Raw genomic sequence first — 19,659 nt, 5'->3', positions numbered from 1 at the left:
ATTGTATGAAATGGGCTTGGGAACTTTGTCCTACCCAATGGTAAGGCGCTCACACGAGTGGATTTCACGGGAGTCCAGCCATCATGCTTGAAGCGGTTGCGTCCCAAGATCTTTGGATATGGCATGCGTTCTTCGGTATGCCAGGTTCACATAATGATATTACCATCATAAACCACTCGCCCCTTTTCAATGATCGAATAAATGGTATAGGACCCAAAGGAACTTTCTTTGTAAACGGGGTTGAGTACGTGTATGGGTACTACCTAGTTGATGGGATTTACCCAGAGTGGGGGGTTTTTGTAAAATCATTCACAAAACACGGTATGACAGATCCAAATAGATTAAAGTTTAACAGGGTACAGATGGCTGCACGTAAAGACGTCGAGCGAGCATTCGGTGTTTTGAAGAAAAGGTGGCGAATATTACAATTCGGGTTATGTATGCAATTCGGGTTTATCTGGTCGGGTCAGTTCCATTAGGATTTTTTGTAACAAAAAATTGATTTTCAATTTTATTAGGTTTACACATATTTAACACCCATGCACAGGCTTATAATTGATCAATTATCTTGTACAGCCAAGGCCGTTCCAACCTTTTTGAAGGTTCAAGCCGAAACAAAATTTTGGGGCCCTTTTTCCTACTTTAAATGTTATGAACGATACGTGTTTGGAACCATGCAAATAGCTAACACAATTGTAAGAGAGTGGTTGCAAGTAGGCTTTAAGGTGCAAATCTGGGACCTTTCCGTTTAAGCATTTGGGGTTGCAAGTAGGAGCTAATATGAATTTGACTAAGCATTGGGAACCGGTGTTGAATACGTTCAAAAAAAGACTAGCATTATGGAAAGCTTCTACACTCTCGTTTGGAGGTCGGGTTACACTAGTGAGGTCGGTGTTAAGTTCTCTACCGACCTACTATTTTTCTCTTTACAAGGCCCCAGTCCAAGTAATAAAAAGCTTGGAATGGTTACGTAGAGAATTCATGTGGGGTGCATCTCCGGAGCATGCAAAGATGAATTGGGTGGCGTGGAAGAACGTTATGGCACCAAAAGATTACAGGGGTTTGGGTTTCGGGTCGCTTCGGGCCGCAAATTTAGCGATGTTGGCAAAATGGTGGTGGCGGTTCAAAACAAGTCCGGAAAGTCTATGGCGAAAGGTAATATGAAGCCTTCATCATAATTCAAGAAATTGGAGTTTTATTCCGGTGAAATTGTCCGCTCCGGGTCCATGGAAACAAGTGGTTAACATATCGAAAGAGTTTGCTGAATTAGGTATGGATTTATCGACTTTTTCTTCGCGGTTGTCCGGGTCGAGATAGTAAGATTATGTTTTGGAAAGAAGTATGGTTGGGTGAAGAACCATTATGTACAAAATACCCAAACATCTATTTGCTGGATAGACAAAAATTGGCCACCATCGACGATCGGGTCACGTTGTCAAACTGGAGAGTAGAGCTGAGTTTTAACTGGTCTAGGTAGCCGGTGAACCCGTTGGAATTGGCTGAATTGAGCAGCCTATCTGTAGCAGTGTTTTCCTTCACGTTTAATGTGGGCGTCGATTCATGGGTATGGAATGTTTTCAGAATTGGGGATTGAATATGTATGGAATGGTTGGGTTTCTTTAAAGGTTAACTTTCTCGCATGGCGGGTAACCTTGGATAGCCTGCCCACGGCTATGGATTTGAGGAGAAGAAACGTGTATATTCAGTCGGCGGAATGCAAACAGTGTAATGAAGACAGTGAGACGGCGACCCATCTATTTATTTCATGCAGAATTGCGCAGCAGGTTTGGGAGTTTATTGCAACATGGTGCAAGGTTGGTTCGTTGTTTGCGCTGGAACTAAAAGATCTGGTAGTAATGCAAAATCGATGCCGCGGTTCGAAAACATGGAAAAAGGTGGTACTTTCCTTGATCCAGATTGCACTTTGGGTTTTATGGAAGAACAGGAACGATGTTACATTCAATATAAGCAAACAAACGTGGCGAGGATAAAGGAAGATATAAGAACATATGGTTTTCTTTGGGTCAAAAACAGGGCGAAATGTAGTGCTTTGACATGGGAAGATTGGTGTAATTTCGAAATATCGTGTTTGGGGGCTTAAAGTTTGTATTTTTGCTTTTTGGTGGCTGTGTATCTTTGCCGGGTTAGGTAACAATTTAATAAAAGTTTTCGTTGGTCTTTCCAAAAAAATAAATAAATAATAAGTGATTTAAATTGGTTGAAGTTCCAAAATGTCCTTTGGCCTGGTGTCATAATATATCATTCACTTCAGGTTTACAAGTCAAACTTGGCTATTTAATTTTCATTGACTAAGAAGATTTCATTATTGGAAGAACATAAATATCTCAATCAATGAAAGTTGGCATTATCTTGATCCACAACAGTGCCATCAAGTTGTGAGGAAGGCCAAGATCAAAGAATCTGTGTATAGACACCAATCAAACCAAAATGTTACTCCCTTATACAACCTTCTTCTTTCTAGTGCTAACAACTTGTAGATCATCAGACACCATAGCTGTGCATCAAAACATCTCTGATGGTCAGACCATTGTTTCAGAAAACGCAAAATTTGAGCTTGGTTTCTTTAGCCCAGGCAACTCCAAAAATCGATACCTGGGGATATGGTTTAAGAACACGCCTTCGCAAACAGTTGCATGGGTTGCAAATCGCGAAACTCCACTTATAGACACTTCAGGTGCTATCAAACTAGACAACCAAGGGAACTTGTCACTTGTTAATGGTAGCGGCATAGTCATATGGTCATCCAACTCCTCCGCATCTGGCACAAATACCAATCTCATAGCACAACTCTTGGATTCGGGCAATCTGGTAATTAAGACTGGATATAAATCCAACAATGAAAGTCTTATTTGGCAGAGTTTTGATTACCCTGGGGATACCTACTTAACAGGAATGAAGTTGGGCAAGAACTTCATAACTGGAAGAGAAACATTTCTGACATCGTGGAAGAGTGAAGATGATCCTTCGCCAGGAGAGTATACGTTAAGGTTTTTAATGGTTAAGGGTAAATATCAACAATTCTATATTAGGAGAAGCTCTGCTATTGAAACAAGGATCGGGCCATATAATGGCATATCATTTTCTGGCCGGCCACTAATTACACCCGACGCTATTAATCCAGTATATGTGAGTTATATAGTTGTGAACCAGAACGAGATGTATTTCACTGCTTTATCTAGTAATGATACAACCACAGTCTCGTCAAGAACGGTAGTAACTCCTGGTGGTAAACTTGAGATCTTCCAGCAAAAATTTGCAAACCAAGATTGGATCAAGAGTATCACCTTACCAGTGGATTATTGTGACAACTACAGAGTATGTGGCCCATATGGGAGCTGTAATGCTGCCACGACTCCTTATTGTGGATGCTTAAAAGGATTTGAACGAAACACCTCAGATGATACAAGTGTTTGTCGACAGAGCATAGCCTTAGATTGTGGGCCTGGAGAGGGATTTGAAAAGCTTTCAAGCATGAAATTGCCGGATACGGAGAATGCTGTCTTCAGTGGCAACATGAGCCTGCAAGATTGTGAGGTAGCTTGCAAGAATAATTGTTCGTGCACCGCCTATGCAAATCCAAACATCACTCCAGGTGGGATTGGGTGCTTGCTATGGTTTGGAGGTTTGACTGATGTTCGAGTGTACTCACAAAACGGGCAAGATTTATATGTTAGACTTGCAGCCTCAGAATTGAAGTAAGATAATAACATTACAAAATCAATGTGTTTCATGCTTATTTTTTTGGATAAATATGATCTACAAACTAAAATAAGGCAGCTGGTCGCAACTTTATAAACTTGACAATATATTGTCTCCTTTAACTCTGTAACATCTTTTTGATCTCCATTCCAGGTTCCAAAGAAAGAAACGAGCAGTTATGGTAGTTACTTTGTCAATATCAGCTGTGTTGACTTTGTTGGGCCTTGTATTGGCACTCTACATTAGAAGAAAATGGAAGAAGAGATCAGATGCAGAGAGCAGCAGCCAGATGGGAAGTGCAGACGTTACTTTGTTTAGCTTATCTAACATTTCTAGGGCTACCAATGACTTTGCGGTCGACAACAAGCTGGGGGAAGGTGGATTTGGACCAGTGTACAAGGTAAATTAATGATATGAATTAAATTTTCATATCTGAATAAGTAAATGTTTAAAACCTTTGTATTTACATCCAAACACATATATGTACTATTAACAATGGCAATCTTGAACCACCAGGGCGTGTTGGAAGGACAAGAGATTGCTGTGAAGCGGCTATCAAAGTCCTCTCAACAGGGGCTTGATGAATTTAAGAATGAAGTCATATGCATTGCTAAACTTCAGCATCGGAATCTTGTGAAGCTCTTAGGATATTGCATTCAAGGCAATGAGAAAATGTTAATTTATGAATACATGCCTAACAAAAGCTTAGACAGTTTGTTATTTGGTTGGGCTCTCATTTAATCCTAAAAATACATATTTGTTAAAAATGAAAATTAGATCAAGACATGTAAACTAAGTTGTTGTAAACTGAGCAGATGAATCAAGGAAGTTGTTTCTTGATTGGCCACAACGCTTCCAGATAATTCATGGGATTGCTCGAGGTCTTCTTTATCTTCATCAAGATTCCCGGCTTAAAGTTGTACATAGGGACTTAAAAGCAGGGAACATTTTACTTGATCATCAGATGTGTCCAAAGATATCGGACTTCGGTTTGGCAAGAATGTTTAAAGAAGATGAGAATGAAGCAAATACTAAGAGAGTTGTGGGAACTTTGTAAGTTCTGAATTCAATTGTTCTTTCAATACATTTATATTTCTTGCATGTGTGTATCGATTTGCATGGTCCTAACTTCTATTCAGGGGCTATATATCTCCAGAGTATGCAGTGAACGGAATTTACTCAGTGAAGTCAGATATTTTCAGCTTCGGGGTTTTAGTACTAGAAATTGTGAGCGGGAAGAAAAATAGAGAATTTGTTCATGAAGACAATGAGGATAACCTTCTTGGACATGTAAGTGTGTTGAATATAACCATCGATTGATGAAAAATACTATGCTCCCATGATGCATCTAGTATGTGTATGTTTGTATACACACATATATATCGGGGGAAGATCCACTTAAGAGTGAGTTTTGCTTAAGTAGCCTAAGAAAGACTATGTAGATAACATATGACACTACTTATAAGTAGGATGGAAGAGTATTTTGGTCCTAAAACACAAACCTTCACCCTTTTGTTTTCTTAAACATACACCAAAAAAAATTTAGTACAAAAAAATGTAGCACAAAAATTCAGTAAAAAATGTAGTACAAAAAAATGTAGCACAAAAATCTAGTAAAAATATAGCATAAAGTTATAATACAAAAAATCTAGCACAAAAATGTTATACAACATAAAAATACAACACATTTTTTTGGTTTTTTAGTTGTTATATTTTATATAGCAATAGGGTATTCAAATTAAAGATAAAAAGATACTTGATTTTATGATGCAATTTAAAAAATAATAATGTCGTATAAAAAAGTTACGGATGTTTAAAAATGGGGAAGGGAGTATACACATGTGGAAAAAGAAAGGGTGCTACTTTCTACACCCCCCTATCTACTTTTTTCACCCCCCTCCTCTCACATACTTATAAGTTGGGCCTGCGTGGGACCGACAGTTTTCCTCTCACAAGGGGGGGGGTATAATCAGGAAAAGGGGGGTGTGTGTATAGAATTAGCCAAAAGAAAGTCTATAAATAAGTTTTTCCAAGAATCCTCTTGTGCTCCTCTTTTTCCGACATTTTCATCTTAGAATTATTATTCGAATACAATTTTTTTTGAACGGCGTACGGTTTGGATATCGCTAACCGGTTTAGTAGTTAGTATGTTAGTATCACCAAGTTAGTATTAAAACCCTCTTGCCTGTACTTGAACCAATGACCTCCAAGAAAAGCAAAACTTCCCACCTCCCTCTTAACCACTAGGCCAAGAGATCATTGGTATTCAAATACAATATTAGCATTAAAATTTACAAATGTGTAAATTTATTGTATTTACACATATGTAAAAAATTTATTAAGAGTGATTTTGAGAGAAGATATGAATTATTTAAAGAGTAAACTGCCATTTTGGTCCCTGTAGTTTGGGCACTTTTGCCATTTTAGTCCAAATCTCAAACTTTTTAAATCTGGGTCCCTGTGGTGTCATTTTTATTGCCATTTTAGTCCAAAATTCAAAAACCCCCTTTTTTGACTGTTGCAACATGTCTATTTTGTCCTTTTGTTCAGGGGCATTTTGGTCATTTGTAATTATTATAACATACCCCTCTGTCTCTCTCTTCTCTCATATCTTCATCTTCTTCTTCTCTCTCTCAGATCTTCACAAAACCCAGATGTGGAAAAACAAAATTCTAAATGATGATGATGAACAGGAGAATATTGAGATTGAACAGATCTTCACAAGAACTTCACAACATCATTTAGAATATTGAGATTCATCTTCCCAACAGATCTTCACAAGAGCTTCACAGATCATTCAATAGATCTTCAAAGATCCCTTGTCTCTTTTCCTTCTCTCTCTAACACCAGCTCACCAGCGCTCTCTTCTTCTCTTCTCTCTCTCTAACACCATCACTTCCGGTCACCAATAACCAATCTACTTCTGGTCAATCGCTACCCCTTGTCTCTCTCCCTTCTCTCTCTCTAACACCCGCACTCCTCTGTTTTCATCGGACCACCACGGCAGAATCCCCAATCTTCATATCTCTCGAAACCCAAAATCCAGATCTGTCGCCGGTGGGGTGGTGAAGGTGACGGTGGAGGTCATGGCGGTGGTGGCGATGGGGATAGGTAGTGACAGGGTTAGGGGTAAGAAAGGTGGGAGAACGGGATTCTTGTTGGGTGAATTGACGGGAATGGCCCAAATCAAACAAATGAAACGGTTTTTTAATCGACAATAGGAAGGATGTTATTGATGGTGGTGAGTGTCGACGGTGGTGAGCGATGGGGATAGGTAGTGACAGGGGCGGTGAAGGTGACGGTGGGGGTCATGGCGGTGGTGGCGGAGGTTGTGGTGTTTGGCTGGAGCAGTTTCGATGAGAAAGGGGGTGTTGAGAGAGAGTGCAGATATGATGTTAGTGAAGTGCAGATCTCAAACTTTTTAATGACCAAAATGACGAAAATACCCTTGAGCAAAAGGACAAAACACGGGGGTTTAAATTGGGGAATTTGGCCAAATTTGAAATTTGGACTAAAATGGCAACAAAATTGAAATCACAGGGACCCAGATTTAAAAAAGTTTGAGATTTGGACTAAAATGGCAAAAGTGCCCAAACCACAGGGACCAAATGGCAGTTTACTCTTCTCTTTTTAGTGTTGTATTTTAATTGTAATGAATTTCTATTAAACGATTGATTTTGATTGTGTTTTGCATTTGTTCTTACAATTCTTTCAATATTTAGCGTTCTCGTAATATATATATAGAAACGAGATCAGGAGAAAACACCTCAAAGTGTGAAAATGGTGAAACAATTCTCAGCCACAAGATCTTAGTGGTTTGTGGCTGAGATTGATGCGGTGACATTTTTGTAAATACTAGGGGACTTGGAACTATCCATTGGGGCAAAATAGGAAGATCCCTAACAATGGTGCACATGCTAATCACACGCCATTTCCCCACACTATTTAAACGTCCATAACTTTTTTTAAACGTGATTATTTAAAAAAAATACACAAGTGAAATCCAGTGTTTTCTTGTCTCTCGAATGACTATACTAGTGATATACTTTTCGAAAAAAATGAACCGGTCCTTTATGGTGTTTTCAACTTTGTATTTTTTATGGGTTATTGGATTTTATCACCCCTAACTATTGGATATTTGCCGCTGCCACCCCAACTATCACTTTGACTCCCGTCACCCTCAACTTAACACTTAGTGTGTTCTGTCACCACGTCGTTAACTAATCACTAACTTTTGATCTTGGTACTACACTTTTGGGGGTGTCATAGGGATCTTAGGAAGGTTTTAGGGATCTTAGGACATCCAAAAAGTATAGTAACAAGGTCAAAAGTTAGTGATTAGTTAACGACGTTGTGACAGAACACACTAAGTGTTAAGTTGGGGGTGACGGACGTCAAAGTGATAGTTGAGGGTGGCAGCGGCCAATAGCCAACAGTTGGGGGTGATAAAATCCAATAACCCTATTTTAATGGCATTTTCAACTGGGTTTTTATAGTGTTTTTTCTGAACTAGGTGTTTTTATGGCGTTTTTCAACAAAGTTTTTTATTGCGTTTTTCAACAAGGTTTTTTATGGCGTTTTTCCTGAACTAGATGATTTTATGGCGTTTTCAACCGGGTTTTACATGGTCTTTTTCTAAAGTTGAAATTTTATAGCGTTTTCAACTGGTTATTTTCATGGTGTTTTTTTTGAATTGTGTGTTTTTGTGGCTTTTTTATTTGGACACCCAGTTCACATCATTTTTTTATTTAAAAAATATAGCAATAGTATACTCGTTGAAAATATGATAAAATACTCGATTTTATGGTATATTTTTTTAAATAATCACGTATAAAAAAAGTTACGGGAGTTTAAATAATCCCAAAAAGCATGTGAGTGCCATGTGCATCGATTTTCATTTTTACAATATTACCATTAGTTTAAGTTAGCACCAACGCCACATGTCAACACCAAAATCGTTCTCACCATTTTCACACTTTTAGGGGTTTTCTCTAGATCATGCCCCTATATATATATATATATAGTGCAATGTTCAAATGAGAAGAAAAATTTTGTAAGAATAAAAAAAATAAGTTTTAAACCAATAGAAATGCTCCATTTACTTCATTTAATATGTGCATTTAATGTTATTAATAAGGGCATATAGGTAAATTTCTAATTGTAATTAATTAGTAACTAATTAAACTTGTAACTCACTTTTAAATATACCCTTACAAGATAAAATAATTTTGGGTGAAGGATAATTTTCGACATGTGTAGGATAAATTTTAGTATATGTGTAGGATAAATTCTTAAATGTGTATGATAAATTTAGATATGCATAGGGTAAATTTCGGTAAGCGTAAGATACATGTAGGATAAATTTTGAAATGTGTAGGATAAAATGTTTTTTGCTTTATTAATTAGAGATAACATAATTAATGGGAGGAGTTATAAACTATTTAATGTTTTACTATTTTGCCCTTTCTTCTTTTTCTTCTCACATTAAATTTCTTTTCAAATGAACCTTCCCCTATATATATATATATATATATATATATATATATATTGCGAGAACGCTAAATATTACTTACGAGAACCCACAGAACGAATGAAAAACCATGAAAACTTAGTAAAAAACAATTCAAATTAAGTGTTCATAAATTTATCATACATACTTAAAAAATAGTATTTTAATATCATTATTATTTATTACGAGATAAAGACGGGAAAATAGATAGCCAAGAGACATGTAGCGATGTCACGTATCCCAAATTATTATTTATTATGCATGTATGTGTGTGTGTATATATTGTAAAAGCACCTAATGTTGATAAATGCTGGATGCTGCTAAAGTATGAATCTTCAAGGACTCGTTATGCTATTTGTTGAAAGTTATTGTGTTCTACTTGACAAATTCGGACAACATATGCTTATAAGGAGTCTGAATTTGTGGATGGATACTTGTCAGAACTTATAACTTTCATCTAGGGGGTCCGAATTTGTAGTTCTTGGTATTGTAAGAACTTATAAGTTCTTTAGCTTGTCCGAATTTTATTATTATATCTTTGTCAGTACTTGTAATTCATGCCCCTTGTCCGAATTTGTAGTTCTTGGGGTGTCGGTACTTATTTGTTAAGTACTGACAATTGTTTCAAATTTGTATTGTCCGAACCTAGGGTTGTATATATACTAAATGGGTATATGCAATCTTTGTTGAATGAAATAGTGAATTTTTGGAGAAAAAAAGGGGAGTCTGTTATAAAGGTTGTCTTCCTTCAACGAACACACGAATCGGACTGATCGGACACACACGGGATGTGCGAAAACCACCGCGTGCCTCGTACCGCAACGTAGAGCTTGTACAGAAGGTGTAGAAGATGAGAGAATAGTGAATACACTGAGTATTCACTAACAACAATCACACAACAAAAAGCTAGGGTTTGTTTGCACAAGAAGTTTTCTCCATAAATTCACTGTTTCATTCAATAGAGATTGCATATACCCACTTAGTACATATACAACCCTAGGTTTGGACAATACAAATTAGAAACAACTGTCAGTACTTAACAAATAAGTACTGACACCCCAAGAACTACAAATTTGGACAAGGGGCATGAATTACAAGTACTGACAAAGATAAAATAACAAATTCGGATAAGCTAAAGAATAAGGTCTTACAATACCAAGAACTACAAATTCGGACCCCTAGATGAAAGTTATAAGTTTTGACAAGTATCCATCCACAAATTCGGACTCCTTATAAGCATATGTTGTCAGAATTTGTCAAGTAGAACACAATAACTTTCAACAAATAGCAGAACGAGTCCTTGAAGATTCATACTTCTGCAGCATCCAACATATATCAACATTAGGTGCATTTACAGACTCCACCTTGATATATGCGGGATCTGTAAATCTTCATCGAGTCTTCGAGTAACCCCTTCCCGCATTTATCATCCTGAGGAACATTTACATATATATTGCATATATGTACTACATAGATGTAATAGATACTATACATGTCAGATATGGAGTTTTTTAAGGTGTCTCGTGAAGGGGAGATGTCATGTGTGAGTTTAAATAAGTAATGCAGAACAAAATGAACCTTTTTAGGCCTTTGATTATGGTGGGAAAAAAAGGAATAGAGAGAAAATTACTTTTTGAGTCTCTGTGTTTTAGAGTAACCACTTGAGTCCAAAATCAAAATGTTTAACGCTCTGAGACCCTAAACGCTCTTTTTATAACATTTCGAGTCCAATTTTTAACACCATCCACCCAGTCTGTTAACTACAAGGGCATTTTAATAATTTACACATAGAGTACAACATTTTAATGCATAGAGTATAAAGAACAAGTCTTTAAAGCATACACACGCAAACATCTCTCTCTCTCTCACACACACACACACACCTAACACCATCAACTCCTCCTTTCACCACCACCACCACCACTCAACACCCTCCTCCGGCCACCCCTCCTACCACCAAACCATCAATAACCGCACCAACCAAACCCCACAATGTCCGATTAAACATGACATAAAATACTGTAAAGGAAACAGTTCAACCGAACTCAAATAACTCTTTAACTCCCAAACCCGATATGGAAATTCACTCAAAATAACCCTATAGTCTGCATAAATTTGGCAAACTTGACAAAAAAACAACGTACATCAAAACCCTCAAATAAACCGTCAAATTTCGAATCTCAAATTCTCCGACAACGTCGTTTTCACTCGAAACAGCCCTGAGTTCTAAGACAGTTCACGTGATGTATTGATCATAATTCTATACAACCCTGTAATTGACTCGATTATTATGAGATGTATAGATCGTAATTCTACAGTTCACGTTGTAGTTCTAGTTGCAGCTTTAGGAATGGTGTGACAACAACGCTAGGGTTAGGGATGGTGTCGTGGTGGCGTTAGGGTTTTGCCCGCAGTGGTGATGATGGTGGTGCAACGGTGATGGTGGTGTGGTTGAGAGAGAAATAGATAAGGAAGAGAGGGAGAAAGATGTAGAAGAGAGAGTATTCAATGTGTATGTGAGAGTGTGTGAGATAATATATGTATATATATATATATATATATATATATATATATATATATATATATACAGGGTAGGGATAGTTTACATTAATTCAAAAGTGTAAGAAGTGTTTTAAACCATTAGATCTTTGATCTAATGGTTGAGATCAATAGGGACCAAATTATAAATTGTGTTTTAATTATTTGGACTGATTTGAAAATTGTAGGGGTAATAGTGTCTTTGTATATGTTTCAAATTAGGTAACTTCTCCTAAATTCTAGGGATTCATTCCTGAATTCTAGCGATTCAATTTTAAACTTATTATAAAATTCAGACATTCTAAAAAATCCAGAAAATATGTAATTGCTATAAGAAATATATAACACTATACATCCATCATATAATACTATATAACACCATCTAACACCGTATAACACTATATAACACCATATAACACTATGTAACACTATATAACAATATATAACACTATACATCTATCGTAGACATGCCATCAAAAAAATACTATAACACTATATAAAATCATATAATTCTAAAATAAGACTATATAACACCATATAATACCATATAATACCATATAACACTATATAACTCTGTACATCCATCATATAACACTATATAACACCAAAAAAACACCATATAACAACATATAACACTATGTAACACCATATAATACTATAAAAAAATATATAACACTATACAGTTCTGAACGAGATGACACAAATTCGTAGATTAATTCTTAATTAGCATTCCTATAATTACGGGTGACGGTTATGGAAGGTTAATAATTAATTAAATTCAACAAGAAAATTACTTATTTACCCTTTTGAATTAATTTAGATTTAGGACACTTGTCATCACCACAATATTTCTCACTCTTCTCACACTTTTAGATTAATGTACAAGATCCTCTACATATATATAGAAATGGGTTCAGGAGAAAACAGCTAGAAGTGTGAAAACGGTGAGAATGATTTTCCGCCATAAGATCTTTGTGATTTGTGCCTAAGATGATGCGGTGACATTTTTGTAAATAATGGGAACCTTAGAACTACCAGGAGGGGTAAAATTGGAAGATACAAACAATGGTGCACATGCTAATCACATGCCATTTTCCTCAATCATATTTAAACGCCAATAATTTTTTTTATACGTGATTATTTTTCTAAAAAAATTACACCATAAAGCTTAGCATTTTTTATCTTTCTAGCGAGTATACTATTGATATATTTTTCGAAAAAAATAAACTTGGTTTTTTAATGGCGTTTTGAACTTTGTTTCTTTATCCCGTTTTCAACTAGATTTTTATGGCGTTTCTCTGAAGTGGGTATTTTTATGGCGTTTTTCTGAAGTTGATGTTTTTATGGCGTTTTTTCTGATGTGGGTGTTTTTATGGCGTTTTCAACTGGGTTTTCATGGTTTTTTTTTTTTCTGAACTATGTGTTTTATGGCGTTTTCAACTGGTTACTTTCATGGTGTTTTTCTGAACTGAGTGTTTTTATGGCGTTTTTAACTGAGTTTTTCATGGTATTTTTCTAAACAGGGTGTTTTATAGCGTTTTCAACTGGGTGTTTTATGGCATTTTCAACTGGGTATTTTTATGTCGTTTTTTAAATTGGGTGTTTTATGGCATTTTCAACTGGGTATTTTCATATCATTTTTTTAATTTCAAAAGTATAACAATAGTATACTGATTGGAAAGATAATAAAACACTCGATTTTATGGTGTAGTTTAAAAAAAATAATCACGTATAGAAAAGTTACGAGAGTTTAAAAAAGATGATAGAATATGCATGTCACCTGCATGTGCATGGTTTTGGCATGTGAGTGGCATGCACATGAGTTTTTTGACACTATTACCCTTAGTGTAAGTTAGCATTAACGCCACATGTCAACACCAAAATCGTTCTCACCGTTTTCACACTTTTCGGTGTTTTCTCCCGATCCTGCCCCTATGTGTGTATATGAAAGTATAATGTACAAAAAGGCTTATCCTACATTATCATACGCGACAGAGTTATAACGTGCGTAATTAGTATCCCATGCGTGATTATCACTTTTTTGATCAACATAACTTGCGTAATTAAGCTCCCATGCGTGATTAGGTCAAAAAAATTGATCCCATGCGTGATTAATTGCTCCCATGCGTGATTAACTGGCTCCCATGCGTGATTAACTGATCCATGCGTGATTTTTGGCCTGATCCAAGGGTTACGCGCGTCGCATACATTTTGTACGATAAGCCTTTTTGTATGTTAACCTTTCCCTATATATATATTAATAATAAGCAGGGATATTTCAGTCTTTTAATAAAAACCTATCGGAAAATTCAAATGGAGTTAAAAAATTGGATTCAAAGGGTTACAAAAAGAGCGTTTAGGGACTCATGACGTTAAACATTTTGATTTTAAACTCAAATGGTTAACACCTCAAAAAATAATTTTCTCCGAAATATAATACATGGAGATCACAATTATCCAAAGAAAAATGATTCAAGGTTAAAAAGTGGCCTCTTTGGTTTCTAGTAAGTAAACGGTTCTTATTTGAACCTCTCTCCATGTATGTATATGACAATAAGCCTATATGTGCACTTAGGTGATAATGTATGAGTACAATATGAACAGTAAAACTATAAAACATCCATGGTGTACCTCTGATGTAATCCAACTTTTGTTTATTTATTTCCCTTCATCATAGGCATGGAGACTTTACAAAGAAGGAAGGTGTCTTGATCTTATTGATGAATGTTTATGCCCGTCATATTCTGCTTGTGAAGTGTTGCGATCTGTACATGTTGGCCTATTATGTGTGCAACAACGAGTGGAAGATAGACCGAACACGCCGACTATGGTTGCGATGTTGGGTGGTGAAGGCTCGCTTCCTTCTCCCAAAAAACCTGCTTTTTTCTTTCAAGAAACTGAAGTTAACTCCACCTCAATCCATCCTTTACCGTCTTCAGTTAATGGAGTAACATTAAGTCAAGTAGATGGTAGATGACGTGAAGAAATGTTTTCATCATTATTATGTTCCTAAATTAGCTATATATGTAAAGAATGTTACATCATATGGACAAGTGTATATTTACCAATCCAGATCAAAGACATAAATGTGTAGTTGTATGTGTGTTTCATTTTATTTGATCAAATCTAACGTTTGAGGTTGTCAAATGCACTTCAAGTCAAACCAAACCATTTATCACATTACCTGTACATGCTTAATATGTAAATAAATTATTTATGATGCCACTCCATTTTAAATCCAACCTGATAGATCCATCCAGCTGACCAGTAAGACAACTGGTTCGATGTCCGGTCCGATTCTACAAACACTGTTTGGTGTCATCAACTAAGGCGGTAAAGTGGGGCGGTAAACCTGTTTACCGAGCGGTAACACCGCCTCCAACCCCCTTTACCGCTCGGTGTCATTCATTAATTGGTGAACCTATACCGATCGAGAAAGGAGCGAGTTTTGACCGTTGGAGACATTCAACGGCTATATAGCCGTTTAAAACAATTTTTGTTTTAAATTATATATAACTCTAATTTGTAACATTTGGCTGCGTCAATGGTTGTACCCATTGCTTTAAGTTTTGTTTATGCAGTAAAGGTTGTGCATACGGCTTAAAGTCATGTACCAGTTTTGTTGGTAAGTTTTGTTGGTACATGACCTCAACTTTTCCATAGATACATTGACCCCTGCTTGTAATAATTGGTACATGACCTCAACTTTTCCATAAAAGATGTTTGAAGACTTTAGAGAGAGAAAGTAGAGAGAGAGAGCAGCAAAGAAAAAGGGCTCCGATGGGTTCCGGCCGCCGGTGATGGCAGAGCCATGATGCTTTAGACGGAGCTACAACAGTGGTGGTCTAGGTGGTGTCGGGTTGGAAAAATAAACAACAGTGATGGTGGTGTTAGGTAAAAGGCGGTGGTTCAGTTGACAACTGTGACGACCACAACGGACCCGATTGCAATAATAGTGACCGCGGAGTTTTGAAGGTTTAGGAATCCGGCAAGGCTTCAGTTAATTCCTACGAGTTTTGCAGTAAGCTTCGTTTCGCTTGCATGTTTTATTTTTGTTTAGATCGGCTCCTAACGAATATGATTTGGTGAAACTTGTGATAAGTGTTATTTTCTTGCTCCTCAACGAGAAGCATCTTCTGGCATTCTACTAAATAGTTTACTAATGAAGGATAGGTCCAGCTTCAGCCTCCATTTAGAAACGGAATTTAGCAAAAGATAAATTATTTAGGATAAGGTTAAGGTTTTAGCCTTTTTGTTAAGCGAAAGGGGCCTTTCAAATACTGGTTAACTGTCCTGTTTTACTTCATGAAGTTGCTGTTGAAAAGTTGTTGAGAGAAAGACCAACGAAGATTGTAAATTTTTGTTAAAAGAGGTGGCAAAATGGGTGGGTTGAATAGCCGATCAAAAGAGTATGCTGGTTTGTTTGTTTTTTTATTTGTTAGTACCTTGTAAGCATATACACTAATACACATACAAAAAAAGTAGATTGGAGTTGTATTCTTATTAGGTTGTAAAAATAGTTTTACCTTGGAAGGTAATTTTTATGAGACTAGGTTTGACTTCTGAGATGAAAAAGATTAAATACCGTGTGTTAGTAGATCTAAGAGGATAGAATAGAACGTGGAGATTGGATTGCATGAGGGGACTGTGGAAACAAGATCAAAAGCTATTGATGATAGCTATGTTGGTTGTTGATGGGAGTCAAAGACTTGGTTAACTCAGTCAACCAAGTTAACTCGGTCAACACAGTAAGTCGGGTGAAAACCCTCTCAAACGATAGGAAGCTAGATAGGTAGTGAGAGTGATAACCGGTTTATTTCGATGATTTTCATGATTCTATATCATTATTTGGAAGGATCACAAATTTATTGAAGGATCACAAATTTATTGAAGGATCAAGAGAATTAAAAAACTGTGTATTGAATTCGAGTTTGGGCTATATTCATGGTTCTTAATATGTTGATTGTACACTAAAGCTTCTTTTGGAAGCTTTATATTTCATACAAAGAGAAGAGAGAGACATGAGAGATAGAGATGCAGATTCGTTTGAGAGAGAGAAACGGTGGAAGGACCAACGTTTACGGTGGTTACTAGGCGGCGCACGGCGGCGCTTTTCACTTATGACGCTACACGACTGACACTCAAAGAATCATCGACGAGGAGTGTATTTCGGTGAAGTATGACGAGTCTCCGGCGAAGATCCGGTAAGTCTTCTATTCTGTTGCATGTTACAGTTTCAGTTACATCGGTTCTTGATGTGTCGTTTGAGACTATTCTCGGTGATAAATAATTCCGACAAGAATCCGGTCAAGTTCCAACCAAGCTCCGGTGAACGAAACTCGACCTGCATCTCTTCTTTATTTTTCTATGTGCATATGTAGTCATACGTTTAGTTATGTTGATTATAAATGTTTGGGAATTAGGTCAAGTGGTTGTATTCTTGGGTTGAAATTTGTTGATCAAAGTCAAAATAGTTCTGATTTGGTTGCAAAGATGAAGAATACAGAGCTCAACTTGTGAGTAATGTTAGGCACGGCCAAAGAAGTATAAATAGATTAGAGTCAAGCATTAGTGGAGTGGAAAGAAGTAGAGAGGGTACAAGTAAGAGATACAAAGAGCTACAGATTCCATGGTAGTGGCTGATGGATACAGGAGTCGTTGGAAAGGTAGGTGTAGACTTTCCTTTATATCACCAAGCAAAGGCTTTTTGTGATAATAAACTTGAGTTACAATATATTATGCTTTATAAAGTTAACTACAAATCTTGATTGTAACTTAAGCTATTTATTTTATTAATTAATTAAGTCGACAATTACAGATAAAACTAAGTTCCCTGAATCTTGTGCTATTGTACCAGTTTTGTTAGTATTTTTGTCTAGATAGTTTGGCAGTGGAAAATACATCAGCTCAAGGGGACACGCGTCATTAATCCTCATCGTATGAGAAACCTAAACCATCTTTCTCACAAAGTCTGGGTAGAGGGAGAGATCGAGAGAAAGAGAATCCGACCACACTCCGGCGGCCGGTGGTATCAATGACGACGGTGACGATAGGGGTAAACGGAAATGAAGATGATCGTCTTTTGAGATTTAGGTTGTATGGTTATTTTGTAATAAAGTTGTCATTGTCGTGGCTCTCGTGGTGTTTCGCAGCATGTAAAGCGACTGCCGGTGGCGGAGACGACCTACTGCAGTCGAACATTTGATGGTAAGAGTTTTAGAGTTTTAGGTTATGAATATGATTGTTTCTTTTTTTTTTGGCATACAAATGGTTTGTTGCAAATTTTCGATTTCTTATATATATGTTTTTCTATTTAGATTCGAAGGTAATGCGGTTTATCTGATGTCAATTTTAAGTTTTAACTTTTTCATTTATTTGCTGTTCATTTGACTTTAGTTTAATAGACTTTTTGATTTGGGGGCTAAATCTGATTTATATACCTAACTGAGAGGCTGGGGGATTTCTGTTGATTTGTATTGGGTAGTTGCTAATTAAGTAATTATATAAACTGACAAGTTGGGAGTTTTTTTAAACTATGAATGACTCATTGTTATGTTGGCCATGCATTAGGCTGTAGGTTAAAAAAAGAAATAAACCATTTTTACTATTTTCTTTTGCTGAAACAATATTTGTCCCCCCTATTACTTTCATTTTCCAGTATTCTATCTCTCATCCTTTTCTTTTTTTAAATCTTTTTTTCCTATATGTAGAACATGAAGTTCACTTGCATTGCATCATTAAAGACATATAAACGCCACCAGTGGTACTGCCTCCGACTTGCTCCTTTTAAAAAAAAACTCCCGATGAAGTACTTGGCAATGAGGTACACACAAGTTAACCTTAACCTCTTTTTCTGGCCACTGTAGGCAACTTTGTGTGTATGACAGTGTCACTTTTTTGATTAATATATTTCTGTTTCTTTTTTGCCCGATTTAGACTTGTATTCTTAGAGTTCATCTACACGGTGATGGTTGCAAACACAAAGTGAAGAAACTTATTCAAAGAATTGACGGTATTCTCTCTTTCAGCTGTTCGTTTCATTAAAAAAAGAAAAGAAAGTATGTCTTTGACTTTTGAAGTCAAAGAATACTTTTTGGTTTCAAAATTGAATGTAATTATTGGAATGAAAAAAATGGTACATGTACAAGTAGGTGTTGAATATGGTACAAAAGGGAAGAAGTTCTTGGTGTAGGTATGGGTGGGATATGAAGGTCAAGATTTGTCGGGTTTGACTACACATGTTCAAGATTTGTGACGATGATGAATCTTTAAGTTCGGTTAGCTTAATGAACTAGAGCGGGTAGTTTCATTCATGTGTATAAATGTGATAGCAAGTTTTGTATCATTAATGTGGGCATAATAGAAGAATATTAGTTTGCTTTAGCTTTGCGAAACTGGTTAGAGCGGGTAAACATGCTAAGCTTTAGTCAAACAAGGAGGTATAACATTGAAACCTCCAATGTTTAGAGTTTAAACTTGGTTGATTTGAAAAGGATTGTCAAGACATCGTTTATGATAGGCTCAATCTGTATGCCCCCGCCGCAACGCGGCGGGCCTCTTATCTAGTTTAACTATAAATACCAAACATAAATTCATACCCAAACACATTCAAATTCATATCCAAACCACACCAAAAAAATACCAAACATTTACCCAATCATTCCAAAACAAAATGGCGGATGAAATCCCGTTGTTTTTTCCACCCGATAGTAGCGACGAATCATCCGATAGTAGCATTCTTTTTTTTTCCAAAATCTAATCGAAGAAGCCGAACTTCAAGACACAGGCACATCTAACTGAAGGAGATATATTGAACGTCAATGTGAGGTGCATGAGACACTCATGGCGGATTATTTTGTCGAAGACCCGAAATACAACGAAGATATTTTTTC

At 36.5% G+C, this 19,659-nt stretch overlaps 1 protein-coding gene and 1 long non-coding RNA gene across 4 annotated transcripts; both read left to right on the top strand.

Moving 5' to 3' along the window:
• The first annotated feature begins 2,383 nt into the window (after nucleotides 1-2,383).
• Nucleotides 2,384-14,882, top strand: LOC110872526 (G-type lectin S-receptor-like serine/threonine-protein kinase At4g27290). 3 transcript variants are annotated; one of them, XM_022121337.2, is made up of 6 exons: nucleotides 2,384-3,716; nucleotides 3,874-4,120; nucleotides 4,237-4,444; nucleotides 4,536-4,773; nucleotides 4,860-5,010; nucleotides 14,445-14,882. In XM_022121337.2, the coding sequence occupies exons 1-6, from the start codon at nucleotides 2,449-2,451 to the stop codon at nucleotides 14,742-14,744; spliced, it is 2,412 nt and encodes an 803-aa protein (XP_021977029.1). In that variant the 5' UTR covers nucleotides 2,384-2,448; the 3' UTR covers nucleotides 14,745-14,882. The 3 variants fall into 3 exon arrangements, with proteins under 3 accessions (XP_021977029.1, XP_021977030.1, XP_035832504.1); XM_022121338.2 differs by having other exon boundaries at nucleotides 4,877-5,010; nucleotides 14,445-14,571; XM_035976611.1 differs by lacking the exon at nucleotides 14,445-14,882 and having other exon boundaries at nucleotides 4,877-5,070.
• A 583-nt stretch (nucleotides 14,883-15,465) lies between these two features.
• Nucleotides 15,466-19,161, top strand: LOC110872530. The gene is made up of 3 exons (XR_004864969.1): nucleotides 15,466-17,974; nucleotides 18,478-18,590; nucleotides 18,704-19,161. It is a non-coding gene; the product is annotated as an uncharacterized LOC110872530 (long non-coding RNA).
• The last annotated feature ends 498 nt before the right edge of the window (nucleotides 19,162-19,659 follow it).

This window comes from Helianthus annuus, chromosome 8, assembly GCF_002127325.2.
Source record: "Helianthus annuus cultivar XRQ/B chromosome 8, HanXRQr2.0-SUNRISE, whole genome shotgun sequence".
Classification (NCBI taxonomy): Eukaryota; Viridiplantae; Streptophyta; class Magnoliopsida; order Asterales; family Asteraceae; genus Helianthus; species Helianthus annuus.
This window is presented reverse-complemented; position numbering and strand designations above follow the sequence as displayed.

Excerpts from the sequence above, each read along its gene's own strand:
- LOC110872526 (XM_022121337.2), top strand. The coding sequence starts at position 2,449 with ATGTTACTCCCTTATACAACCTTCTTCTTTCTAGTGCTAACAACTTGT. Across the intron at positions 4,121-4,236 it reads GATTTGGACCAGTGTACAAG|GGCGTGTTGGAAGGACAAGA; the intron begins GTAAATTAATGA and ends TTGAACCACCAG. Across the intron at positions 5,011-14,444 it reads AGGATAACCTTCTTGGACAT|GCATGGAGACTTTACAAAGA; the intron begins GTAAGTGTGTTG and ends CCTTCATCATAG.